Genomic DNA, 26,044 nt, shown 5'->3' on the forward strand with positions numbered 1-26,044 from the left:
TGGCCAGCACACACGACCTGTGTTTGCCAGGTGCCATCTCTGGAGACATCTCAGCTCTGACTCAGCTCTGTGGGAGCGCCAGGCCCGGGTCTCCAGCACGCCCCCCCACCCCCCAACTCAGGCCAGCTCAAGGATGTCCCCATCTGCATGAGGCACTGCTTCTCTGTTCCCATGGCGTCGGGACGGTCCGTGGGAGCCGGTTCTGAGGCCTGGGGTCGGGAGCCTTGTTCTCTGTGATCGCCACGTGTCTCTGATTGTGTGGAGGCTCCTTGGCTTTGTTTTCCTGTTCCTGTGTGCGCGCGCTGCTGGCAACACCGGCGATCACGCACATGCTGTGTGAGCATGCGCACACACGTGTGTTTCGTGTGTGAGCACCGTGTTATCCGCTGACCTGCATAGCCCAGTGTGTGCTGCCTCTGATGTGACTTTACCTAACGAGAAGAAACTTGATTTCCGCCAGGTGTCTCACCAGGTAGGGCCCCAGGTCAGGGCCCCAGGTCACCCCTTGTCAGCTCCGCATCTGTCCCTGGGGACAGTCGGGAGCAGCCGTCCTCTGATGAGGGGCGACCTGACGTGGTGGCGCCGTGTCGTGAGCTCCTTTACGTGGTTCGCCCCACGGGCCACCATCCTCTGCACCCGGTGCAGCTGCAGCACCCGCAGGGCAGGTGGCAGGTCACACGTCCCGACCGACGACGTTGTGAAGGTCTCGGGGCTGGGCTCTGGGCCCAGAGGGTCTGTAGCTGTAGCCCCTTGAGGCCGATGAGCAGGAGATTCCAGAACGTGGAAGAAGCTACTCAGCCCTGCTCTCAGAAGATGCGCCCCAACTATGCGGAAACCCCCCATCTTGCCGGGCTCCCAAGGTCTAGGGCGGGTCCAGCATGGCCTCTCAGCCAGGTGCAGGGAGAGCAGGCGGCAGGCCCCGGCTGCCAGCTTCTAGGGAGGTGCCCCTGGCCTCCGGTGTGGCGGAGATCCTGGCAACCCGGGAGGCTGTGCAGGGGGCGGGAGGGAGGGCTCGGTGCCACGTATCTGTTCGTGTTCTTGAGAGCAGTTTTGAGAAACAAAGGAATGTAAAATTGTTGTTTGTGAGTTTTTTTTTAATTTGGAGAGCAAGTGTGTAAGCAGGGGAGGAGCAGAGAGGGGGAGAGAACCCCAGGCCAGCTCCCCAGTCAGTGCAGAGCCCCACGTGGGGCCTGAACACACGAACCGTGAGACCGTGACTTCAGCTGAAATCTGTTGCATCACTGATTGCCCTCCCCAGGCGCCCCCGTTGCCTGTTTGGGTAGATGGTGGTGGTTTGCGTCTGGGTTTAGCGGTTGTGACTGACTCTGGGTTCGCGTAATTATCTCCCACCCCTGAGGGGAGTGTTAACATAAAGAAATAACCCCAACAGCGCACCTCCTGCGACAGCACAAGCAGAACGCTGCAGAACGCCGTCTGTGACTCGGGAGGGGTGGCCTGGGGATGCTAGCGGATGTGCCTCAGGGCAGAGGCGCCGAGGTCAAAGCATAGATGAGGATAAAACAAGACCTCACCTGGTGTCCTCGTGACTGAGAGAGTTTTGAGAACAAGAGATAGAGGACGTGTGTCAGGGTCCCAGAACCACCGCCAGGGCGGGAGATTTGCTAGAGGACACCCAGGACCTGGTGTCGAGTCGTCCTCACAGTTGGGATTTACCTGAGAGTTGGGACACAGATTGGCATCAGGAGAAGGCTCGTGGCATAGAGTGTGAGGGAGCCAGGCAGGGCTCCCCGAGTCCTCGCTCCGTGGAGCCCACGGGGTGCCCCTGACTCCCCGCCCGAGCCGCTGCAGTCCGGCCGAAGGGTGGTCGCCCGGGCTGCGGGTTGTGGCTGCTCCCCAGCACCCCTGCCGGGCGCGGCCCGGCCTCCACACTCCAGGGAAGCAGGCATGAGCCTCCGCATCACCTTGGCACAAGCAGTTGGCACAGCGAGGACCCTCCTGAGATGGCGGCAGGCCGCTCAGGGCGAGCAGTTCCGCCCATGTGGCTTCTCCTGTGCGGGCCCCACAGGCTCCGATGCCCACAGGCTCCGGTGTTTCCAGTGCAGGGAGCAGAGCTCGGCCGGCTGGCAGGGGTGAGGGGCCGGGGGCCCCAGTGGCCACCTTTTGTGGTCCCACATTGTCGGTGATTTTGTTTTGGGTGTTTTTAGTCGTTGTTCTCTTTGCTTTTCGTTTTTTAAGGATTCTGTCCATAGATCCTCTAGCTCAGAGAGTCTTTCCTTGGCCACATTCAGTCTAATCAGCCCATCGAAGGCGAATGTTATTTCCGCCACAGTGTTTTTTATCTCCATCATTTCTTTTTGATTCTTTCTTAGAATTTCTGTTCTTGCGTGCTCTGTACTTTGTCAGTTAGAGCCCTTCGCGTATTAGTCATTGTTGGTGAAACTCCTGGCCCCACAGTCTCAGTGCGCCTGCCGTGTCTGGTTCGGATGCTTCTTTCGTCTCTTGAAACTGTTTTTGCTTCTTGGTGGTTTTGTAATTTTTTCTTGATAGCCAGACATGATGTGCTGGGCCAGAAAAACTCGCTTCCGTATTTGTTAGTGCCTCTCCTTTAAGCCAGCCCCTGTGGTCACACCTCTTCAGCATAGAAGAGCAGTAGGTTTCTACTGGGTCTGTGCCTCTCCATCACTTAGACGTGAGTTCCACACACACGGCAGGTGCACACTCACGTGGACACACGTGCACGTGCACACACAGCGTTTTCCGTGAGCTGCAGCCTGAACACTGAGATCCCCCACAGCCTCTCCAGGACTTGCTCCAGTTTAAGCTCCTGTGACTTAACTGTAGAAATTTCCTGGACTAACCAAGGGCTCTTTTTTTTTTAATTCCAGTTACGCAAAGGGGGATTTGGACATCTCTTACGTCACGTCCAGAATTGCTGGTATGTCTGTCATGTTTACCAATAGGACATGCTTCTGACTCCTTCCTGTCTGAGGTCTTTTGTTCTTGTGGGACGCTGGCCTCCAGCACCTCCCTTGCTTCAGTGTCAGGTAGGGCATGGAGGGTGTGGCCTGGGGCACCAGCAGCAGACGGTGCCCCTGGTGACCCAGCTTCTCCCCCTGGTCTGGAATTTCTGGAACTCTGAGGTCGTAAGAGCATGATGCAAGGCACATTTGAAACTCGGGTCTCCCGACCAAATCCAAACCCAAATCTAGACACTTGGAGACCCTGCTCTGTGGCAGGCACTGGCTGAACGTCTATCCCAGAAGCCCTGTCTGGAGATCCCAGAGGGTCTTCCTTGGAGACAGCAGGCATTGTGGGGGTGGGGTCTGTGCTCCCTCAGCTCTTGGTGGTCCTGTCTCCTCTCAGCAGCTGGCAGGGGTGAGGAGCAGGGGGCCCTGGTGGCCTGCTGGCTCGCGTTGGCTGGCGAGGCTGCAGAGGAGGCCCACGCGCTGTGCCCCGCCCCGTGGCTCCTGACGCTTGCTGCTCTCTTGCAGTGATGTCATTCCCAGCAGAAGGCGTGGAGTCCGCCATCAAGAACAACATAGAAGACGTCCGGTTGTTTCTGGACTCCAAGCACCCGGGACATTACGCCGTCTACAACCTCTCCCCGCGGACGTACCGGCCCTCCAAGTTTCATAACCGGGTGGGTGGCCTGAGCGCTTGCCTGTCACTGCGTGCGGTTCTTGTCCTGTCGGCCCTCACGCCCAGCCGGGGCACCGGGTTGGCCATGGCGGCCAGCAGAGCCCGGGGCCCTGGTGTTGGGGGGCTCGGGTACCGTGACTTGGGGCCCATGTGCAGCAGACGGCAGGGGAAGACTCCAGAACATGAACTGTGAAGAAACAGACAGAGAGGCTCACCTAAAGGTGGCTAAAAACCCATGAGCAAGGCCGCGCATGGGACACAGGTGTTGTTTCTGGTACTTAGACCACCCCGAGCCTGGGAAAGGGCAGGCTCTCCGTTCTCTTGCCAAGTCTGCACAGCCGGGTACACGTTCCAGAGCCCAGAACTCCGAGGCAGGAGGCCTGCGGACGTCCGTGGGCCGGGGAAGGAGGGAGGTGTGTGTGAGACAGTGTTTGTCCCCTGCGCCTGCACCCCCAGCTGGTGCAGGGAACCCAGGCTGAGCCGAACCCCCTGCCCACAGGTCTCCGAGTGTGGCTGGGCAGCCCGGCGGGCCCCGAACCTTCGCAGCCTGTACAGCGTTTGCAAGAACATGCACTCGTGGCTCCGGCAGGACCACAAGAACGTCTGTGTCGTGCACTGCATGGTGAGTGGGGGCACACCCCTGCCCGTGACGGTGGGGGCGCACCTGGGAAGAAGACAGAAACCAGGGGAAGTAATCCTTGCTGTGGGGAAGCTCATGCTCCATTGAGGGGACAGAGAGCAGCAACGAAGTCTGAGGTGCTGAGAGGGGAGGCCAGCGGGGCGGCTGGGTGTCCTGAGTGCTGGCGGAGGTCCAGGCAGGGTGCCATTTCCCCTGCACCATTACAGGTCTTTCCCAGTGCTGGCCGAGCCCCTGGCAGGGCGTGGGTCACCTGCAGTGACCACTCTCGGGAAGCCTCCTTGTCCAGGATCGAGCGCTGTGCCAAACGTCAGCAGCCTGCTGGCTTCTGAAAGCCAGGGACTGTTCGGGACGTCCTGGGCCTGCGCTGCACTCGGGGCGGGTCCTGTGAGGAGCAGGTTCTGTCCTGGTGTCTGCAGCCGGCGGCCCCAGACCCAGGCCTCTGGCATGGCCCCCGTCATTTCAGGGTAGACCCTGGAGGGAGCAGCAGCGGGCTGTGCCGTGTGGGAATGGGTCCGGTGGGCAGTGAAGGCCCACACCGGTGGTCCCCGTGCCCTTCTTTACAAAACATGAGGGCTCTTTCCGCATGTCACTCTGCTGTCTCCTCACGCACTGAGGTCATTCTCCCTCATGGTTTCCCTGTCTCTGCCCCTGCTCACTGTGGCTGAGGACAGTAATTTCTAGATTCCCACCTGCACAGTGAGGGTTAGGTTTGTGAATGTCACAGAAAAGTAGGGTGCTTGCCACACTGGGCCTCAGAGGTGAGTGCTGCCGTTTTGGTGTTGATGAGAGAGCGTGCAGCCTGGGTGGGGACTGTGGTGGCGAGCAGCCTCCAGCTGGAGAGGCAGGCCGTCAGGTTAAAGAGCCCCGTGACCTTTCGGGGACTCTGCATTCTTGCCCCAGCAGGGTGTCTTCCTAAGTTCCCAGCTGGGGGAGGCCCTGCGGGGGTTCCGCAGGAAGCGTGGGGCTGGGGAGCCGCCTTCCTGCGGCCGCGGCCATGCGAGCTGGGCCTGTACTTTCTGCCCTAGGACGGGAGAGCCGCCTCTGCTGTGGCCGTCTGCTCCTTCCTATGCTTCTGCCGCCTCTTCAGCACCGCGGAGGCTGCCGTGTACATGTTCAGCATGAAGCGCTGCCCGCCGGGCATCTGGCCGTCTCACAAGAGGTACTGCGTGCCACACGAGCGTCACCCTTGGGCAGGTTGGAGCCGAGGGTGTTGGGAGGTGGAGAGACTTGAGGGCCCGTGTGCAGAAGTGGGAGAGGCCGTGCAAGCTGGGGGGTGGGGGGGAGGGTCTGTGCCCTCTTGAATCTTGGCTGGCAGCCAGAGGGGCACAGTGTGTCCCCGTGAGACGGGCAGGAGTCCAGGCAGTTTCAGGACGAAACCCAGGGTGGCTGATGGGGGGTGAAAGCTAAGGGACTGGAGTGTTGAAGGCGGTGACAAAGGCCATGTCGTGGCAGCTGGGAAGGCAGGGTGGGTGGCGTCCCTGAGCCCAGCGCACGGACGGACCAGGGCTGAGGGGCTGAGCGGCTGGCCCGCCGGGCCGTGCTGACAGCTGCAGGAGGCAGAAGCAGCCAGAAATTCTCCGAATTCGTGAGACACCAAACCTCCAAGGGCCAGAGGATGCAAAACAAGCAGGCAGGAAGCCCACTGAGGCTCAGCCTGCTGGAGACCACATGGAGAGATCTCGAAGGTCACCAGAGGGAGAAGGGACAGACCCTGTCACAGTTCTCGCCAGAACCCCCGAGGCCGCCGGGAGAGGTGGTTTCACGTGCTGGAGTTAGCAGGTCCGCGCAGGAAGTAAGTGGGATCATAAAAAATGCTCGCTCAACTCAAGACGCAACCACCAAAGACTTGGAGAACCGAAAACAGCCGGCAGGAGGAGCAGAGCGCGGCTGCAGCAGGGACCGAGTGGGGAGCATCTCCGCGCGCCAGCCAGGGGGACCGTCCAGCCGGACAAAGAGCAGCGCCCAGCGACGCGCGGTCTGCGGGGGGGCCCACCTCGCCACCAGGACAGGGGAGGGTGGCGGTGCAGTTGCTGCCTGACTGCTCAGCACAGACTGGGCGGCCCCCACAGTCCTCTGCGGTCAGGGGCGCAGCAGGCTGTGCCACTTCCTCCTCCCGCCCACGTCCCAGCTCGCTCGGGATGTGGGCCGGACTCGCTGGTGAGGGTGGAGACTCGGGCGTCCTGGCTCCGTGCGAGTGAGGCGCGTCAGGTCACCTGTGGCGTGGGGACGGCCAGAACGGGCCTGCCAGCACAGTGCAGTGTGGGCCTCAGCTCGGGAGCGGCCTCCCTTCTCTCCCTCTGCTGGGAAGCCTGCACCGCTCCTTCCCCACCTCAAGGGGATGGAGTCACACGAGGGCGGGACTCACGCCTGGTGTGTGCACCTCTGGGCGCCTGGAAGATGCCTGGAGGGTCGGAGGGGCGGGTGTTGTGGCCCCAGATTCGAGGCTTGCGGAGCTGCAAACAGAATCCCAGGAGAGGTGGGTGCTCACAGTTGCATCAGCACCCCCGCTGCGGCAACAGATGGTGGGTTCAGAACGGGGCGTCGACACAGCCAGCTGGATGACCTCTCTAGAACCTTCCACCCAACAACTGAAAAAGACAAGGTCCTTGGAGTGGTGGTAGACCATTCAGTGGAAAGATGTCTTAGGCCATTGAACTGCAGCAAACTCACACAAACTGTGTTCACCGTAGAGTGGCCCTAGAAGTTGGTAACAGGTTGGGGCGCTTGGCTCGCTCAGTTAGGAGCACACAACTCTTGCTCAGGGTCGTGAGTTTGAGCCCCATCTGGGGTGTAGACATTTCCTTAAGAAATTAAATCTTAGAGAAAAGAGAAAGAAAAGAAAAAAATGGTAACAAAGAAAACCGGAAAAATCTCTTAAGTGTTTCAAAATGAATCCACTTCTAAATTACCTGTGAGTCAGAAAAAATCTCAGGGAGAGTTTAAAAATATTTTAAAATAAATGAAAATCACATCAAATTTATGAGATGCAGCATGGATGTAGTGCTAAACACTCGCATTGGCTGGGGAAGAAGCTGGGAAGGCAGACGAGGGCCAGGGCTGCAGCGTGTGACTCCGTGCGCCCCCGCCCCGCAGGTACATCGAGTACATGTGCGACATGGTGGCGGAGGAGCCCATCACGCCGCACAGCAAGCCCGTGCTGGTGAGGGCCGTGGTCATGACGCCCGTGCCCCTGTTCAGCAAGCAGAGGAACGGCTGCAGGCCCTTCTGCGAGGTGTACGTGGGGGACGAGCGCGTGGCCACCACCTCTCAGGAGTACGACAAGATGCGGTGAGCGCGGGGCTCGCCCCCCCCCTTCCTCCCGGGGGACCCGGGAGCGGGTGGGCCCGGGCCAGCGTGCCTGCAAGTCCAAGTCCGTTCCAGCGATGCTCCCTCCCAGAATCTCCGGGAGTAGGAGAACCTGGGCTCAAAGCGGCAGTGCTTTGGGAGCGCCCAGGGCTCACGCCACACCCTTGCAGAGCTGCTCTGCGCCAGAAAGCGCCTTTCTGACTTAGTGACCCTCTTCTCGTCCATTCTTCAGGGATTTTAAAACTGAGGACGGCAAAGCAGTCATTCCCCTGGGTGTCACGGTGCAGGGGGATGTGCTCGTCATAATCTACCACGCCAGGGCCACGCTGGGCGGAAGACTTCAGGCCAAGGTGCGCAGGCGCTCGGGCCCCCTGGGCCGTCAGCCTGGGGGTCCTCCTCGTGTGGCCCGAGGCAGGGGGTCCGCCAGCCACACGGCGGGACCGGCCTGTGGCTGTGGGGCTGCCCCAGGAAGTGAGGGTCTGGCGCCGCCTCCCCAGCTCCGGGGTCCCCTGTGTGTTCTCTTCAGGTGGCATCCATGAAGATGTTCCAGATCCAGTTCCACACCGGCTTTGTGCCTCGGAACGCAACCACCGTGAGATTTGCCAAGTATGTGGTGTCACGCGTAGGAGAGGTCAGGACAGTCTGTGCGCGGTGCCCCCCCCCACCCCACCGTGTACACCCACAGTGCTGAACTCTGCACGGACACGGGCAGGGCAACACGGCCCGTGTGTGGCTGGGCTGCCGCACCGAGCTCCAGTCCTGGGGCCCTGCCCCCCAAGTGTGGCCAGTGTCTGGTGCGTGGCACCTCTGTGGGCCATGGTGGCTGCCACGGTGCGCCTCTGTGTCTGGACCAGCCCCGTGTCCACACCGGGTGTGGTGGAGCCTGGTGAACGGGCGCACGTTGCTCTTTCACACCTTGAGCCCTTGACACGTGCGGAGCGTTGTGCCCTGCACAGAGGGCAGAGGGCATCTCCTGGGGCGAGAGATGCGTGGCGTCGGGGGTAAGCCCCTTGCCTCTCCCGGGGCCCTGCAGTTGTGCTCTCCGCGACCCCCATCAGAACAGCACGTGACGCCGCCGGAGGTGTTCAGGCACCTGGACTGTCTGCGTGCGGGCCTCCAGATGGCAGCTCATGTTTTCCCGTCTCGCATGCACACGCACACATGCTGCTCCAGGGCGAGAGGAGGGGGACACGGGGGGGGTCTCTGTAAACTTCCGCCTGTAGTGGCCCAGACCCTGTGTCTGTTTCCTACCCAGTGAACGGGAGTATTAGGACCCAGCCCTCGGTCCAGAGAGGACTTGGCTCTGACTCTCTGGGTGCCAGAGGCCCAGGAAGTGGCTGCCTCTGAGTGCGTGGCCTGGAGAGGCCGAGGGGTTCGAAGGCTAGAACATCCTGGTATTCGGGCACGGAGCTTCACTGGGCTGCATTCACCTCTGTGCCTCACTGTGTGTGTTGTGCTTCCATGAATAATTGGACAAGAGCGTTCTCGAGGTGTCGGATCGGTGCAGGAGGGCATGTGTTTTCTGTGGGCAGAACTTGTGCAGAGAGGCTGTTTGGAACAGGACGTTTGGGACCCACTGTCAGATAAACCTGAGTGGGTCTGCGCTCAAGGCGGCCCCTGTGACTCAGGGGTGGCCCCAGTGTGCTGTAGTGGGCGGGGCTGCAATCCGTGACACAAGTCAACAAGCATGTCAGCCCCCAGGGCCATCAAGGGGGCCTGGGCCTGCACACCCTCCTGAAGGCAAGGCCCCTAAGGGTCGTGGCCCTGCTCACAGACCCTCATTGTTCCCTCACTGGCCTGCTGTGTGATCAGGGCAGGCCTGGCCCTGCAGTTGTCTCCGGGAGCCAGCCAGGGTGGGGAGGGGGGATGGGTGGCCACCAATGTGGTGCCCAGAGCTGCCCCCATGGCCCGGTTGCCCCTGGAGCTGAGCCTGCAGAAGTGAGGTGCCCCTTTGTACGGACCCCCACCTCGCTTCTTCCTCCCTCCCTCGTGCCATTGCTGCCTCTGGGCTTACCACTGCGGCTCCCACGCTAGCTGCCCCTGCCTGGCCGCATGGTGGCCTGCGTCTGCTTGTCGTGGCCCGACTTAGGAAGGAAGCGCACGGGGAGCCCTGGGCCGGAGCAAGTGGACAGGTGGACAGAGGGCACTGTGGGAGAAGGGTGAGAAGGGCCTGTGCCCACGTTGCCCCTGCAGGTGGAGCGGCACCACGCCGTCGTGCTGCCTCCCCCGGCAAAGGTGGGAAGGATCGAAACCAGCGGACATTATGCATCGGCGTCCCACCCGCCCGCTCAGTGTATCCCTGAGTGGGAGTGAGCCTTAAAGTCTGCACGGCCTCTCCACCCAGACCGCCCGCCTTGCCCTCCTGTCCGCAGCCCCGCTGCTCAGTGGCTGTGTTCCGTTTGTGGGCATGGGTGTCACACGGACACCACAGAGGACCACAGGTCCCCTCCTTCCACAGCACGGGTCACTGGGGGACCCGCCGTGCCTTTTCTGTGTTCTCAGAGGGTTTTGTCCTGTGCTGTTTTGATAAAGTTGAAACAGTCAGCAGTGCACAGAGGTGCATGGTGACGTACAGCGGAGCTGGGAGTCTGCTGCGCAGCTGGAGGTCAGGGCTTCTGCACGTGGTCTGTGGAAATGTTGTCGCACGTGGTCTTGGGAAGTGTGGGGAGAGAGCCTGCAGTCCCCTAGAAGGCACAGGGCCTGCAGTTCGGTGACCTGGCAGCCGCAGACTCCACAGGAGCACCCTGTGTCTTTCTCCCCCTCCTCCCGGCGATGCGCCCTGCCTGCCTTCCCCTCCCTCCTGCCCCCCTGCTGCAGGCCACAGCAGAGTGCTGGGTTTTACGGGCACCTGTTAATACTTGGGGAATCTTGCCAGGGCGGGCAGCCTTGTTTCACGGAAACGTGCATTTAAGATCTCCCTAGTGCACAGTCTGGACCCTGGGACCTGAGGGGTGCTGAGCACACGGGCCTTTGTGGTGAACATGGGGTGACTGACCCATAAAGGTCCTTCCTAACTATCACCTGGCCTCCAATTGCAGGTATGACCTGGATGCCTGTGACATTCAGGAGAAATACCCAGATTTATTCCAAGTGAACCTGGAGGTGGAGGTGGAGCCCAGAGACAGGCCCAGCCGGGAGGCCCCGCCCTGGGAGAGCACGAGCATGAGGGGGCTAAACCCCAAAATCCTCTTTTCCAGCCGGGAGGAGCAGCAGGACATTCTGTCTAAATTTGGTAAGAGTCTTGCGTCCCAGACATAGCCAGTAGTGCCCTTCCGACGTCTGCAGGGCGGGGCCTGCTCACTCCCTAGTCAGGCTGTGGGCGGGGCGTCCGGAGGCCCAGAGCCCCGCCCAGACCCTCCCTCTGCGCCCAGACCTCCGAGACCCTAGGCAGCCCTGCCCCAGGGGTCGTCACTGCCCTGCAGGGAGGGCAGCTTGGAGTCACTTGCTTACTGGGGAGGCTAGTTTTCTGGAAGGGGTCCAGGCTCCGCCCTGCACCCTCGTGCAGGCCAAGGCCCGCGGTCTCGGCGGCCGGCCCCTTCGCAGTCACTTCGAGTCCTCGTCTGCGCACTCCCTGTCCTCTGTGCGAGGACAGCTGCGTCCCTGCGAGGCACGGTGTCTGCGCGCGTGGCAGGCACATCCGAGCCGAAGTCGGGGCTGTTCGCAGACCGGGCCCTCCATGGTTTGTCAGCACAGGGCCCCGGTGGTCTGGAATTAGGCAGCCAACCCTGCGGCCAGGCTGCTGCCGGCGGCGGTGGCGTTCTGGGCCTGGGTCCTGACGCGCGTTTCTCCACGGCAGGGAAGCCGGAGCTCCCCAGGCAGCCCGGCTCCACCGCTCAGTACGACGCCGAGGTGGGGTCTCCGGATGCCGAGCCCACGGAGTCTGATTCACCACAGAGCAGCAGCACAGACACCAGCCACTTCCTCCACACGCTGGACTGGCACGGTAGGTGTGGGGTGCCCAGCCAGCAGCCGGGCCAGCCGGCCTAGCGGGTGGCAGAGGTGTCTGGCAGGATGCGCCTGGCGCCCGCTTTGCTCAGCGATTTCCAGACCCTCCGCTTGTGGGCTTCTGTCGTGGCCTCGCCCTGCCGTCCAGTCTCTTCTGCCTTCCAGCCACGGCGGCCTGTGGTTTTCTTTTCAGAGGAGAAAGACACAGAGACGGGTCCAGAAAGTACTGCTGCTAAGGAGTGCACACCAGCCCCGGCTGTGGATGCAGGCGGGAGCGAGTTCTCCGACGAGGAGACGGCCACGCTCTCCGCCGAGAGCAGGGACACAGCCGAGGAGGACACACCAGGCCCAGCAGGGAGGGCGCAAGAGCAGGAGTTGATGTTCGACGCCGCCACGCCACACGAGCCCGCGATGCAGGAGGGCGGCATCGACCTCCTGGGGCTGCACTCCGGGGCCGGGCCGGCCCTGCCGCTGCAGGCCTGCGGGGCGGCCCCCAGTAACGCCGACCTGCTCAGCCGCCTGCTGGGGGCCCCTGACTCGGCCCCGCAGGTCCCCTCGGGCGACCTGCTGGGCGGAGATGCCCCCCTGCTCTTCGGAAGCCCGGCCCCTCCTGTGAGCGCCCAGAGCCCACCCCGAGAAGGGCCGGCTGTGGCAGGTACGGGGTTCGTCCAGTAGGGAGGAAAGGGGTCATGAGGCTTTAGTGGTGTGGCCTTGCTGTCAGAATCACCTGGGAGGGGCTCCTGAGAACGGACGGTGGGTCAGTGCCCTGGGCTCCGAGGGTTGGACTCCTGGCTGAGGCCCCTCGACACTCCCGCCCCAGGACCGCCAGCCTCGTCTCCCACGGGCTGCCTCTCCAAGAGAAGTCTGAGGCGGGGGCATCAGGCCATTCAGTGCCTTCTTACGGAGACCGCTGTGGCCCCAGCCTGGCGGGGACTCGCTTAGCCTCGTGTCTGATGTGTTGGCCCAAAAGCTCACACAGAGCCTCACCTCCGCCCTCTCTCTGGGTGTCCTTCCGCAGCTGACCCGTTTGACCCTCTCCTCCTGCCGTCCGGTCCAGACACCCAGCCCTGCTCCAAGCCCGACCTCTTTGGGGAATTTCTTAATTCAGAGCCTCCTGCTGCCACCCCTGCGTCCTTCCCCTCCACCCACAGCGCCCCACCCCCCGCCTGTAGCACCGACTTCCTGCACCTGGGTAAGTGCCCAGTTTGAGGCCTGGAGGGCAGGCAGCGCCCTCCCCTGCCGGCGTACCCTGGGTCGCCACCGCTCCTCCCTCCCCTGGGTCGGGGACAGCCTGTGGGGGTCCATCCCGTGCACTCTGTGGGGCTTCAGGGCAGGGTTGGAGGCTGGGCTGGGGCTACGTGTGGCCACGGGGTGGGGAGGCCTTTGAAGAACGTGTCGTTGCTCTGTGAGCTGCTGACCCCGTTGTCCAGTTGATGAATTAGGTGACCACATGATGTGTCCTCGAGGGCTCAGCCCAGTGCAGCTCCCCGAGGACCCTGGGGGTGGGAGAGCTTGGCCCTGCCTGGGGCCTCACTGCGCCAGCGGTGCCTCAGGGGCCGCTGCGGGGCCAGCTCTGTTCCCAGCCTGCTGCCCACCCGTGAGGGGGGACAGAGGGTGACCTCCCAGGCTCCCAGAGAGGGGCCGTGGCTGTCCGCCCGACTGGGGGGCACCCCAGACAATGCTGCTGCCTTTCCAGGGGACCTACCAGCAGAGCCCAGCAAGGTGACAGCCTCAGCCAGCCACCCGGACCTGCTGGGCGGGTGGGAGGCCTGGGCCGAGGCCCCGGCGCCCACCCCTGCCAGTGAAGGTACAACCCAGCCCTGTGGAGAGCGGTTTGTGGGTGGGCCCCCGCCAGGGACCGAGGGCGTGACGGGAGGCGGCGCCCGCTCTCCCGGGTGGTGCTGCGGGGGGTCCCCATAGCGCTTCCTGGTGGTGTCCCGTCTGCCGCGGTCCTGTGCTTCCTGAGGTGGCCTGTGCCGCGCAGGCGCGGGGCCTCCCTCTCTGTGCGTCTGTCTCTTCGTGTGTCTGGGATTCTGTCTTGTTGGGAGTGTTCCAGTGGTGAGTTGCTGTCAAGGGCCATGACCTCTGTCCCCTTTCTGGTGAGGTCTGTTTGCCTGGGGGCAGGCCCCTGCCTGCAGCTCTCCCCAGGGTTGCCAGTTTGATGCTTAGTTGTCTTAATTTGCATTTCCTCATTGTGAAGGAGACCAGCTGTTACTTGGCCTGGTTTTAAACGGACTGTCTCCAGAGGAGGCATTCTTTGGTTTGTTTAATGTTTGTTCATTTTGGAGAGGGCTGGACCGAGCTTGACTGGGGAGGGGCAGAGAGAGGGGGAGACACGGAATCCGAAGCCGAATCCGAAGCCGGCTCCAGGCTCTGAGCTGTCAGCACAGAGCCCAATGCGGGGCTCGGACTCTCAAGCCATAAGGTCATGACCTGAGCTGAAGTCGGAGGCGTAACCGACTGAGCCGCTCCTATGCCCCGCTTTGCGTGTTTCTAGGTTTTATATATATATATATATATATATGTGTATTTTGCGTAGAGAATTCAAGTTTTTTTTATTAACTTGAAAGAACTCTATATACAAACAGCCAGCATTTGTAACTGTGGCGTTCCACCGTGGGGCTCACGGTGCTGACTCGTCCCGATGCCACAGTGTCGCGCAGTTGGAACATCCTCTGGCGCTGCCGTGCGGCGCGGTCACGCGTTCCGCCGACCCCGGGAAGTGGGCTCATGGGAGCAGGGCGCTGGGAGTCAGTAGGTTAGCTTCTTGAGGCGGCAGCCCTGGCTGCACGCAGGGCCCATCGTGAGCTGATGGGGGCGCTGACACCAGCTGGGCGTGGCCTCAGGAGCACCCGAGGGAGCCCTTCTCACGCTGTCTGCCCTTCTCCAGGTCCTTTCTTCTCCCCTGGAGGACAGCCTGCTCCTCCCGTCCCCCCAGCCAGCTGGACCAAGTCTCAGAGCCTGGACCCATTTGCAGACCTCGGTGACCTCAGTTCCGGCCTCCAAGGTGACGTGCCCGACTGTCGGGGGTGAGGGGCCAGAGCGCTGGACGAGCCCCTGTGGGCAAGAAGGTGCAGTCGGTGCCCGGCCGTGCCCCCATGGTGCTTGTGAACCGAGCCACCACCAGGAGGCGTCAGGCACATATGGCCCCACCAGCATCTGTGCCTGGGACACGCAGCCTCGGGGTCCCTCCGGCTCCTCCAAACGTGCATGGGGCACGGACACCATGAGTGTCTGAGCAGCCCCTCATCCCTGGCGGGTTGGCAGGTGACTAGAATCCCAGGATTGGCAGTGGGACCTTGGGGCTGCACTCGCCTCCTGGACCGCAGTGGCCTCCCCCTGCAGCCCTCACGGTGTCTGACACAGCATCGCTTTGGTGCGGAGCTTGGAAAACCCCCGGTGCCTCGAATGTGCTTGTGCTTCCTGCTCCCTTCTTGTGGCGTCCACTGTGCCTACAGGGCCCCCGCCCCCGCTGCCCATGCTTCTGCCACGTTGGAGGCTCATTTTGCATCTGTCTTGTTGAGTCCCCGTGGCTTTCCTTCTTTGAGTAGTTTTGTTCTAGTACATCCCTGGTGTTCAAGTTGTATTGTCTCTCCGAGGGCATTTCTGGGACTTTGAGTTTGCCTTTGCCCGTCTGCCCATGTGGCCTGTATCCCAGGCCACTCACATGAGGCGTAGGCTGCCTGGAGCCTCCTGTGTGGCCCCGAGTCTCGTTGGGGGGGGGCGGGGGAAGGACCTCCTGGGTCCCCAGTGACCCATTCTTGGGATAGAGCCTGGCGTTCAGGTCTGAACTGTGACCCTAGACCCTCTGTCACACACGCTCAGAGAGCAGGGAACCCTGAGGAGAGCTGACAGATGGAAAGGAGAAACCGACAAACTCAGAGTCTTGTGCAGAAACCGAATCCCTCCCAACAGATGACAGAGCACCTGGATGTGCAGTCAGCACAGCAGTGGAGGAGCTGGAGGCGTCCCGGCCGGGAGGGCCCCGTGACGTTCTGGGCCCTCGGCTCCCCACAGCACGGAGCACACGCCTTGCCCAGGCGCATCTGGGCCTCTGCAGGCCAACCCCGGCCCGTGTGAAGGGGCGACAGCGCAGGGACCACAGGTGTCCCCTGACCGCACGGACTGGAAACCAGCAGCAACAACATAAGCGTTCAGTCTTCAGACACTTAGATGCTGAGCCACACACGGCCAGTGAGGACACGGAGCAAGCAGCGCGCGGGGCGGAAGAAGGCACAGGGTCCTGAAGCGAGGGGCTCGCGGGCCCAGGGCAGCACATGGGCTCCGGTGCCGGGGACGCTCCCAGCCGTGTTGTGACTCGCCCCACAGGTGTTCGAAGAGACAGCAAAATAAACCCAAAGCAAAAAGAAGGGAGAAGATGATAAAGCGCCTAATCTGTGAAACAGAAACCTGAGGGAATAAAGCCTCTTTCTTTGAAAAGATGAAGAAAATTAAAAAATCAGTAAAATCACCAAAGCTCTATTAAGAGAAAGTGGGAAGGACGGTAGCAGGGGTGAGGTGGGGGGTCCCTGCAGACCTGGAGGCTCCGGAGGGTGACGAAGGGACACCCGGGCTCAGTGCTCCCACCAGCAGAGCCCCGCCAGCACGGGGTCCGTCGCTGGACAGCTCTGTGGCTGTGAAGACCACGAGTTCCAAGTTGACAGTACCCTACAAGGGACTCTTTGATTGGGGAATTTTACCAAACATTTAAAGAATTCATACAATCCACAGGGCGTCTTCCAAGCAACAGGAAGAGGACGGCATGCCTCCCAGTTGGTCTTGGGAAGCTGGTATTACCCTGACCCCCAAATCCAGGGTCCACAGAAGAAAAGGTGCCCGCAAAGAGAGTCCCTCAGGAATACAGGCACAGACGTCTGCAGCACAGCTTAGGCAGAGACAGCTTATTGTCGCTCAGAACGAGCTGTGCACCAGCACCACGGAGGGCCTGTTCCAGGAACGCGAGGCTGTCCGCCATGCCACGGCCAGGTAACGGGGTCCACGCCGTCAAGGGCCACGGCCAGGTAACGGGGTCCACGCCGTCACGGGCCACATGGGAGCTGTCCTCAACCCGGTCAACAAGAGAGGCTGTTCGTGGGAAACAGTGCAGGCTTGTGTCCTGGGGCTCGCAGACGCGGGCTGGAGAGGACAGCGGGGCGCACGGAGAGGCACACCGCACTCGTGGGTCTGCGGCTCAGGCACACGCTTTCTTCCCAGGAAGCCCGCTGAGGATTTCTGGAGCCACAGGCGAGCGCATAGTAACACTTGTCTGGAGTCGGGTGACCCGAGTGGCCAAGTACTTCTGTGATAGAGCAGTGTGGGAGGCGCTCCCCCCACCCCACCCGGCGTCAGGCCTATGCTGTAGCTGCCGCAGTCAGCACCGCCTGGGGTCAGAGCCGAGTGGGCCCCGCTGGTGCCTGGCCACCTGCACGTGGTGCCGGGGCCCTGGGGCCTCCACAGGCAGACACTTGTCCTGAACCTCACGCCCTTATACCAGGAGCTCAGAAGTGGTCGTAGATTTAAGTGTTAATGACAGAGCCTGTAGGAGAAAACGTAAGGGAATATCGTTGGGACCTAGGGCTCAGTTTACCTGTCTCCTAGATCACCAACCACGGCAGAGAGGATGATAACGCTGGACTTCATCAAAACAAGGTCGTCTTTGCTGAAAGCCAGAAGATCAGCTACAGATGTTGGAGGAACATTTTTGGGCCATACGTTCGGCCTAGAATTCACAGATAGGATATGTGAGAACAACAGAAACAAAAACTTACCTACTTGGAAAAATGGGCGGGTCGTGATGAGGTGGCCAGTGTAGGGGCTGCGGGGACACCTCACCAGGCCTGTGGCCACAGCAAAAGCACTAGCAGCACAGAGCGGGGAACTGAGCGCCACCTGTGTGGCAGGTGGGAACGTGAGACAGCACGGCCGCTCTGGAAAAGAGTCGGTCGGTTTCTTACAGAAGTAGATGCCATTCTCGCCCGAGACAGGACGGAATCTCGTGCCCAGTGTTCATAGCAGCCTTGTTCGGAACTGTGGAAAACCAGAGCCGGCCCTGAGCCCCCGGTGGGCCAATGATGAGCAGACTGCCCTGTGTTCCTACCACAGGACGCTGCTCAGCAGTGAGAAGGTGCAGGTCCCGAATGAGAAGCGCCACCTGCAGAGCTCACCTACTCTCTGACTCCATTTCTAGAACATTCTTGAACTGACAGTCATGGAGACAGAGAGCAGAGGAGTGTCCCGATCCATGCACGTGGTAACTGCGCACACGTGCTCGTGTGCACCCCAGCTGGCCCGCGCCGGGTGGCCGGTCTGGTGCAGCCCCAGTGTATGAACCGGGACCGGGGGCTCCGGGGGAAGGTGCCGGCTGCCCTCCTGGCAGTCTGGTTCATCCTGTTCGAGATGAAACGGATGCAGCGCTTGTCCCCACGCCTGTCCGCGTTTGTCCCAGTGTCCCCCAGCCCTGTGGACTGTCCAGCTGTGGGGGCCACCTTGATGTCTGCCCTGCCCTGGCCTCTGACCTGAGTGTTTATTTCGAAGTGCGTGCTTCCCAGCGTGTGTGTGGACGTTACGTGCTGGATGCAGCACTGCCCCGTCCACAGCGACTTCCAGGGGCCAGGCGGCTGTTGCATTTCACACTCACCTGCTGTGAACTGTCTCCCCAGGCTCGCCTGCTGGATTTGCTCCTGGGGGTATTGGCCCCAAAACCATCCCCCCTCCCTCGGGGGGCAGCTCCTGGCAGCAGACAAGCCGGCCCCTGGCCCAGAGCACCCCGTGGCCCCCCCAGTCCAAGCCACCCACCAAAGCCTGTGCACAGCCAAGGGCCAACTATGCCGCCAGCCCGAGTGTGATCGGCGGTCGGGAGGAGAGGGGCTTCCGCACCCCCGGCTTCGGTGAGTCCGCCCTCTGCTTTCCGTGCTGGGCCTCCCGGGCGTGCCGTGTGGTGGTGCAGCAAAACCCTGCTATTTCTCTGACAGCCTGTCCTGGGGAGGAGCGCTCAGTGGGCCCAAGTCTTCTCTGCTGTGGGGGGGCCCATGTCCCCGGTGTGTTCCTCTTGTCCCGGGGCCGGGCGGCCTGCAGGGAGGCCGCGGTCACAGGCCCAGGACGCGATGGCCAGGCCCCAGCTCTCTGGGAGCTTTCGGGCCCGGGCCTGGCTGCCGTGCTTGTCGTGGGGATGGCACATTCGTGTTGACCCCAGGAGGTGACGGAGATGGCTGTCCTGGGAGCCCTAAGGGTCGTTGAGCTGGAGACGGCCATGTGGGCTGTGTGTGGGGCCCATTCTGAGAACCGTCTGACTGGTTTTCTCCCACACGCTGCGGCAGCCCCACCTTCCACGGAGGGCCTCCCCCGGTGTGCGCACGGGCAGGGCCCCCTCTGCCACGCCTCTGTTCTCCCCTAGGTCAGAAGCCACGAGTGTCTGAGAGCGACTTCGAGGACCTGCTGTCGGATCAGGGATTCTCCTCCAAGTCTGACAGGAAGGGGCCCAGGACCATGGCCGAGATGCGGAGGCAGGAGCAGGCTAGAGACACAGACCCGCTCAAGCTGAAGGTGAGGGCAGCGTGGGAGCCCCAGGGCTGCAGGCGGGGGCCTCTGGGGCTGCAGACGTGACGGACCTTCACCCTGAGCCAGCCGGCAGCCCCCTTGTAATGCCCCCGACTCAGACGCCGAAGGGTCTCCGGTGCAACGTGCTTACAGAGACAGCAGCTTCTGTTTAGGCCTGTGTGAATTGTTGGAAGTGTTTGGGGTGATGAGCAGGTGCCTCACTCCTAGAGACCTGACCAGAATGCAGAGTGTCCTCAGTGCCATCAGGCCAACGGGCCGGCCTGGCACCGAGCCTGGCCCAGGGGAGGGCGGCTCAGGGGACCCGGGCTGACGAGGGCCATCCGCTGGGCGTGGCTGGCTGTGAGGCGCGGCACTGCCGAGTGGCCAGGACGGGTCCTCTGTGCAGGTTTGCCGTGCAGCTCTGAAAACCCAGCCAGGAGCCAGGCCCTCGTCCTCACTGGGTGCTGGGATCCGGGGGTAGGCAGGGCCCCGATGAGAGGTTGTCTCTGAATGTCCCGCTGATGGCGAGGTCACTGGGTTCTGTTTGGTGTGTGGTCAAGCCCCGGGAGTGGTGTCGATCCTCCCGGGTGGGGTCAGCACAGAAACTGGGCCATTGAGTTCGTGTCTGGGCCTAATGACTCATGGTAGAGCCTCACCCCATGTGGAGGACCCTGCATGGAGTCCCTGGCGGGCAGAGGCCTCGAGCTGCACCAAGCAGCCCCTGAGCGTCCTGTCCCGCAGCTCCTAGAGTGGACGGAGGGCAAGGAGAGGAACATCCGTGCGCTGCTGTCCACCCTGCACACCGTGCTGTGGGACGGCGAGAGCCGCTGGGCCCCCGTGGCCATGGCCGACCTGGTGACCCCCGGGCAGGTGAAAAAACAGTACCGCCGAGCTGTGCTGGCCGTCCACCCGGACAAGGTGAGTGCCAGCGGGGGCGCAGGTGCAGGCGGGGGGGTTGGGGGGGGGCGGCTGGAAGCGGGTCCACGGCCTCCTCACCACCAGGTTCGGTCCCTCAGGCCGCAGGCCAGCCGTACGAGCAGCACGCCAGGATGATCTTCATGGAGCTGAATGACGCTTGGGCCGAGTTCGAGAACCAGGGCTCCCGGCCCCTCTTCTGACGCCGCCGTGGTGGAGGCCGCAGGCCGCACTCGTGGCTCACGGAGCTGGAAGCTGCTGAGCTTCACCTGGAGGGTCCTGTCCGTGGCCGTCACGGCGTGGGCTCACGGGGCTGCACTTGCTTCGTTGTGCACACCGCCCCCCGGGGGGCCAGAGCAGGCGCCACCCCCAGCACAAGGCCAGAAAGCATTCCAAAGCCTCCGATTCTCCTTTTCTTTTTCTGATTCCGAAGGAAACGTGTTGATGACATTCCCCCCATGATTGTCACAGTTTGTGATTCGTTTCATTTTGTTCAGTGGCCATGGCCTGGAGAGCACCTCTGCTCACAGGACCGCGGGCTGCTCGGCCGTCCTGCCCCAAATCCCATCCGTGGACACCAGCTCGTCCTGTGTGCGACCAGCCCGGCAGCCGCTTGTACATAATTAAACTATTTTCTGATGACGCTTGTCGTGGCGTCGTGTGACCTCTCTGCAGCCGTGCCCGCGCGTGAGGGGTCTCAGCTCTGACCCCAGGGGTGCTGCGAAGGAACCCTGCCTGGCAGGCCTCGCCCTGAGCCCTGCAAGAGGCCAAGACAGGAAGCCATGGAGCAGACGCCCCAGCCCCGTGCCCCGCTGGGGCCCCTTGCACAGTGGGACAGGCAAGGGGCTTTCGGATGCTATAGCTTAGGGAGTTCAGAGCGGTCACTCTCTTTTCACGGAAAGCTCATCAGAGAAGAGCTGGTGCCCAGGCTCACGTGACAGAGACATGGCTACCGTGGCTGCACAGGCACGGCCACCGTGGTGTGTGGGCTCGGGGCAGCACGCGCCAGCATGAAGCTTTGGTCAGAGGTGACCTTACAAGTTCCTGGGGTCCTCTTGCTCCTGCGCGGGGCCAGCCCAAGCCCCGCACGGCCTCCCCTCTGCCCAGGTCAGCACCGCAGGCCTCTGTGTGCACCCCCTTCTTTTCCCGACATGACTTCCGGAGTCCAGTGTGATGCTGTGTAGAGTTGAGGACCACTCCAGGACCTGTCACGAGAAGGGCATGGACCAGAGAGGACAGCCCCTGTCCCACGTGCATCTCTTATGTGGGACGTGTGAATTGGTGTGGACTTGGATCTCTGGTCACAGAGGCCATGTGGGCCTAGGAACACCCCTGGAGGGGCCACCCTGGGGCTGCCGGGAGCCCAGCACCAAAGTCCCCAGGTAGCTGGGTGCTCTGACCTGAAGCCCAGAGCCCACCTTCCACTGCCGGGACCGTGTTGGTCCTAAACTGGCCGTTGCTGCTGTCATTGCAGCCGGGAACCCCTGTGGGGCGGGGAGGGGCAGGGCTGCCCAGGGCTCTGAGGGTGCAGAGGGAGAGGGAGAGGCTCTGGGCTTTGAGCCTGCCACTGGCAGGACCTCACCAGGGGCTGTGATGCCCCTGCCCTCTGACCCCTGGGCTCAGCCGCCGCCCCTCTGTGGAGGTGACCGTCGGCCACAGAGCATGGAGCCCTCAGTGCCGAGTGACTGACGAAGGCTGGTGCAGGCAGCGTCCCGATGTTCAGAGAAGGACTCTGCATTTGTTATGCGTTGGCTGCTATTTTTGGTTTCCAGCTCCTTTTAAAAAAATAACAAGCGACCTAAATAGCTTTAGAGATTTCACATCAGAGTTGCTTTGGATCCAGAGCCCCACTGCAGCCCGCACTGCCTTCCAGGGGGGCTATGGGAGCCCACCCACCCCCACTCTCTGGCCTGATGCCCCCTCTGCCTTTGGCACTGGCCCTAATTTACTGTCTTGGGGTGACATTCCAGAGGTTTCCACTTGGCCTGGCCCTCAGAGCTCTTACCCTCCAGACCCTGGACCCAGTGTGGGGGCTGCTCCAGTGACCTGACATGTTCACTGTGGGGCCAGTGAGGAGTGTAGTCTGGGGCCAGATCTCCATGGGCCCCAGGGGTGGGGTGGGAGAGCCATTCTGTCCGCTGCCACAGGCTCTCCAGGCTGCCCCCATCTATAAACCCAGGACCCCATTGCACCCCCAGGGTCTGCAGAGGATGCCCACACCCCCAGCCTGTGATGGCCTCCGTGACCAGCGTCCTCGAGGGCCGTGGAGGGACATGACTGTTGGGTGTGTGACCCCACTGTACGTCCCCACGCCGCCCCCAGCCGCCTTGCCCTGTCCTGCCTGCTCCCTGACGGAGGGCACTGCCCTTTCACCCAGCAGCCAGTTTGCCCATCTCTGGGGTCCCGGCCAGTCCCATTAGGTCTGGCATCTTGAGGAAGCAGTTTCATTTCTGTTAGTGACGCGTCCCCATCCCTGCGAACACCTGCTGTGTGTTTCTTGCGGTTGGTGTCTCTGCAGTTCCCAGCAGTACAGGTCTGAGAAGCTTCTCGTCTCTCAGCCATGGGTGGCCACACCCTCCAGCAGCGAGGCCTGTGTTCTTGGCTCCGGTGCAGAACACGGCCTTAAATCCTGCCCCTGCCTGATTCCTGGCCAATGCCTACTTGGAAATACATACTCATTTGCTCAGCAAATACTTAATGAGCGCCCACCCCTGTGTGGCTGGCTGGGAGCTTTCCCAAGGGGTGGGACCCAGCTCAGCTGAGCCCCTCCTCCAGCTCTCCCAGCTGCCCTGGCCACTCTGCCTGGGGGCCCTGAAACAAAGGCCTTGGGGGGACGCAGGGCAGATCCCGCAGGCCCTACAGGGCCCTGGAGTGATGTGGGGTCCCTGCTTTGTCGTGGGGCCCCATGGCTCAGCCTGAACTTCCTGCCCCAGCCGCCATGAGGCCAAGTCCACTCACTCTAGGGCCTCCCTCAGAGACCTGAGATGCCACCCCGTCCCTGCAGACCATCCTGTGAGATGCACCGCCACGCAGGACCGTGGGCTTGAGAATCCCGGGCCCCAGAGGGACCCTCTGTCCCGTCACTACTGCCAGCTTGGACCCCATCAGGGTTCCTCTGCAGTCCCCCCCCCCCCCCGATGACTGGCTGAGCTGTGACAAGTCATCGTCTTCCTCCCACAAAGCAGCTTGGCCACTAGGAGGGCAGAGCAAAGACGTGCACACACAGGAAACTTGTACACAGGGGTGGTGTTGGCTCTGTTGCTACCAGGGCCCTGGTGTCCAGCCGAGCTCTGTGGGCGCCCCCCCCCCGCTCGGGCCAGGAATGTCTCCTGGGCGGTAAGGCCTGGACAGGATCTCGTCCTGCTGCCTGGCAGCTGCCCTGCCCACCCCTTCTAGACGGGGCCCCTTGGAGGGGAAGACTCCCCTCCCCCACCAAGCAGTGGGTGGCGTCTCTCAGCCTGGCCGGGTCTGGTGTCGTGGGGGCCCAGAGGTCGCCTGAGGTGTGGCCCCGGCCCAGCTCGGCCCAGCTGGCCCAGCTGTGCAGAAGCGCTGAGAGCCTCTGACGGCTTGTAGCCGGCACATCCGGGCTTCTCAACTCTCGAGATGACTCCTTGTTTATTGCACAAGTCAGGGTGCAGCAAGGGTTCTCCCAGGTCAGACGCGGTCTCCTTGGAGGTGGACAGACAGGGCTCTCCGGGAGGAACCAAGTCCTATTGCTCAGACCGAGGTCCCTGGTGACCCCCAGGGCAGGGGTGTACAGCACCACCCCTCAGCGCGGATGAGGGGGTCTCCCGGTCAGCAGGGTGTCGGACGCTGATCCACATTGTAGGGGCGTCAAGATTTGGTCCCTTTTTAGGGCTGATGATACTGTTGTCTGACCATCAAGGGGAATCAGGCTGTTTGGCTCTACAGCCATTGTGAATGCTGTTGCCCTGGACGTGGGCACACATTCACGCTTGGACATGTTTTTCAGTCTTTGGATGTGTCCCTGGGAGCAGGGTTCTGGGCCCCCTGGGGCTGTGTTACCTACTGAGGAGCCGCTGGCCTCTCTGTGGCCATGTACCCTGTCGGTCTGGGCACAGGCTCCTTGCCAGGGCGCAGGTGGGCTCGCACACGTATCCATGCGCCATCTGCCCACCCACACGCTCTGCTGAGCACCCACGCGAGCAGGACAGAGGCCTTTCCTTGGGGGGTCGGGGCTCCTGAGGACGCACTCAGAGCATCTGGGTCCAGAAGCTGTCAGGGCCCTGGGTCATGTCCTTGTAGGGATGGGTGGCCCCAGGCCTAACCAGGCTGGTGAGTGTCCACTGCTGGAACAGGCCTGGGGGGGACAGGAAAGTCCTGCATCGTGCCCGTCTGGTGCCAGGGCCCCTTGGACAGCGGGAGGGCTCTGGTGCTGGGCCCCCAGGCTCTGCTGTGCCCTTCACCCAGGTGGGCCTGCGGAGGCACCTTCAGAGCAGAGACGTGGTCCGCACCCCAACTCTTCTCCAGCTCAGAGTCGGCCCAGACAGCAGCCTCAGAAACAAAGGGACCGCCCGTGCCTGCCATGGTCCCAAGGACTTTCTTCAGGAAGCCGGGCAAGCTGTCCTGGGCCCCAGGCTGACGGGAGGGAGCATCCAACCACAGCCACCCCAGCACCCCTGACAGCCCCACCATCCTCTCTTGGCCTCTTTCCCCCTGGGTGACCCCTCCAAACTTTCAGCTTCAGCTGGGCTGCCCACCTAGGACATCTGTCTCCTTGCCCAGCCCCCACAAGCAGGGTCCCTTAGCTCCATTGTCCCCAGCCCTGAGCTGCACCATCAACCCTGGTTGTGCCTGGCCCATGGCGAGGGCTCAGCACCCACACCCATGTCCTGTTGGGGCTGACTCTAGTGGACACTGGTCCAGCCACGGCCCCTGCACCATCTGGCCTGGGGATAGGTGAGGGCTCCAAGAGGCCTCTAGGGTGTTGAGGCCGCAGGGTCAGTGTAGCCAGCCAAGTGGACGACTGCCCAGCAGCTGCCCGCAAGGGCAGAGGTCAGCATCTGAGTCTGGCCCTCCGTTCAGTCCTCCTGCCCGACCGCACCACAGGCTCCCTGCCCGCCACACCCGTGTGAGCCACACGCCTCCGCTCCAGGCTCACCTGGAGGGGGCTCGAGGCCAGCACTGGCCACCGGCCGACGGTCAGTGCAAAGGATGCCTGTCCTCAAGGGCAGGGGCTCTGCTGTGAGTACTAGGTTGTCACCGGCTGGAGGCTGAGGCAGGTGCAGCCCAGCACCCCTGCCACAGCTCACGTATTTGGCCACCTTGGTCTCAGGCAGGAAATCCAAACCATTGTGTGTGTGAAGTCTTCAACGGCTGTTCTCTGAGGCAGCAAAATCCAACTGATGGTCCCCAAAGCAGCAGGCACTGGGCCGCCCCAGGGGGATGGGGTGGAGGCGAGCCCCTTCCAGAGCAAGCTCAGCAATGCTGGCAGCAAGGTGAGGCCACATGTGTCCCCACAGGTCACCTGTCAGAAGGGCAGCGCTGGGCAGGCCTCTCTATGCAAACAGGTGAATCGTACGTGCCTTTCGGGCAGTGTTCACCCCTTCCCAGCAGGTGGAGAGCGCCTGGAGCCTGCCAGGGCGGGGAGAAGAGAGATGGGGGCAAAGACATGAGGAAGGAGCTGTTTGGGGTCACAGACGTGTCCCCCGTTAGACCTGCTTCGAGGCTTTCGTTAGCCAAGGTCTAAGCCAGGCCTCAGGGGATGTGTGGGCTTTAGGCTGGACTGACCCATGTCACCCAGACGAGTGCCGGGAAACCTGGGTGGGGGCTGTGCTCCCAGCAGAATGGAAATAATCCCGGGTCCAGCGTGGGCCCGGCCGCACCTGCACACACGTCCCTGCCTGTCAGGCAGCATGACGTGCCCACTGGCCATGCTGCTGGCGGGTGAGTGTGGGGCGGGCCCGTGTGCTGGGGTCAGGCAGATCTGGGGAGGACTCAGGCTGGGGGCTTCTGGGAGCCTCACCCGGGGGAGACAATGAATTGGTGGGAGCCAGAGCTTGGACAGGGTGGGGCACATGGACAGCTAAGGGGCCACTGGACGAGAGGCCACCTGCTCCGGCCCCAGGTCCTGACCTACGC

At 62.3% G+C, this 26,044-nt stretch overlaps 1 protein-coding gene across 3 annotated transcripts in view; it reads left to right on the forward strand.

Moving 5' to 3' along the window:
- Nucleotides 1–20,589, forward strand: part of GAK (cyclin G associated kinase) — a 44,817-nt gene extending 24,228 nt beyond the window's left edge. For all 3 annotated transcript variants that reach the window (XM_029949836.1, XM_029949825.1, XM_029949832.1), the window contains 17 exons: nt 2,847–2,896; nt 3,453–3,601; nt 4,100–4,222; nt 5,266–5,399; nt 7,334–7,528; nt 7,779–7,896; nt 8,073–8,152; nt 10,585–10,778; nt 11,343–11,489; nt 11,685–12,146; nt 12,510–12,683; nt 13,188–13,298; nt 14,382–14,498; nt 18,151–18,378; nt 18,885–19,033; nt 19,769–19,945; nt 20,044–20,589. In XM_029949836.1, coding sequence (XP_029805696.1) covers nt 2,847–2,896; nt 3,453–3,601; nt 4,100–4,222; nt 5,266–5,399; nt 7,334–7,528; nt 7,779–7,896; nt 8,073–8,152; nt 10,585–10,778; nt 11,343–11,489; nt 11,685–12,146; nt 12,510–12,683; nt 13,188–13,298; nt 14,382–14,498; nt 18,151–18,378; nt 18,885–19,033; nt 19,769–19,945; nt 20,044–20,145 — 2,710 coding nt within the window. In that variant the 3' untranslated portion in view covers nt 20,146–20,589. The remainder of the gene's footprint in view (nt 1–2,846; nt 2,897–3,452; nt 3,602–4,099; nt 4,223–5,265; nt 5,400–7,333; nt 7,529–7,778; nt 7,897–8,072; nt 8,153–10,584; nt 10,779–11,342; nt 11,490–11,684; nt 12,147–12,509; nt 12,684–13,187; nt 13,299–14,381; nt 14,499–18,150; nt 18,379–18,884; nt 19,034–19,768; nt 19,946–20,043) is intronic.
- Nucleotides 20,590–26,044: the final 5,455 nt, after the last annotated feature.

The sequence above is a fragment of the Suricata suricatta genome, chromosome 1 (genome assembly GCF_006229205.1).
Source record: "Suricata suricatta isolate VVHF042 chromosome 1, meerkat_22Aug2017_6uvM2_HiC, whole genome shotgun sequence".
Lineage (NCBI taxonomy): Eukaryota > Metazoa > Chordata > Mammalia > Carnivora > Herpestidae > Suricata > Suricata suricatta.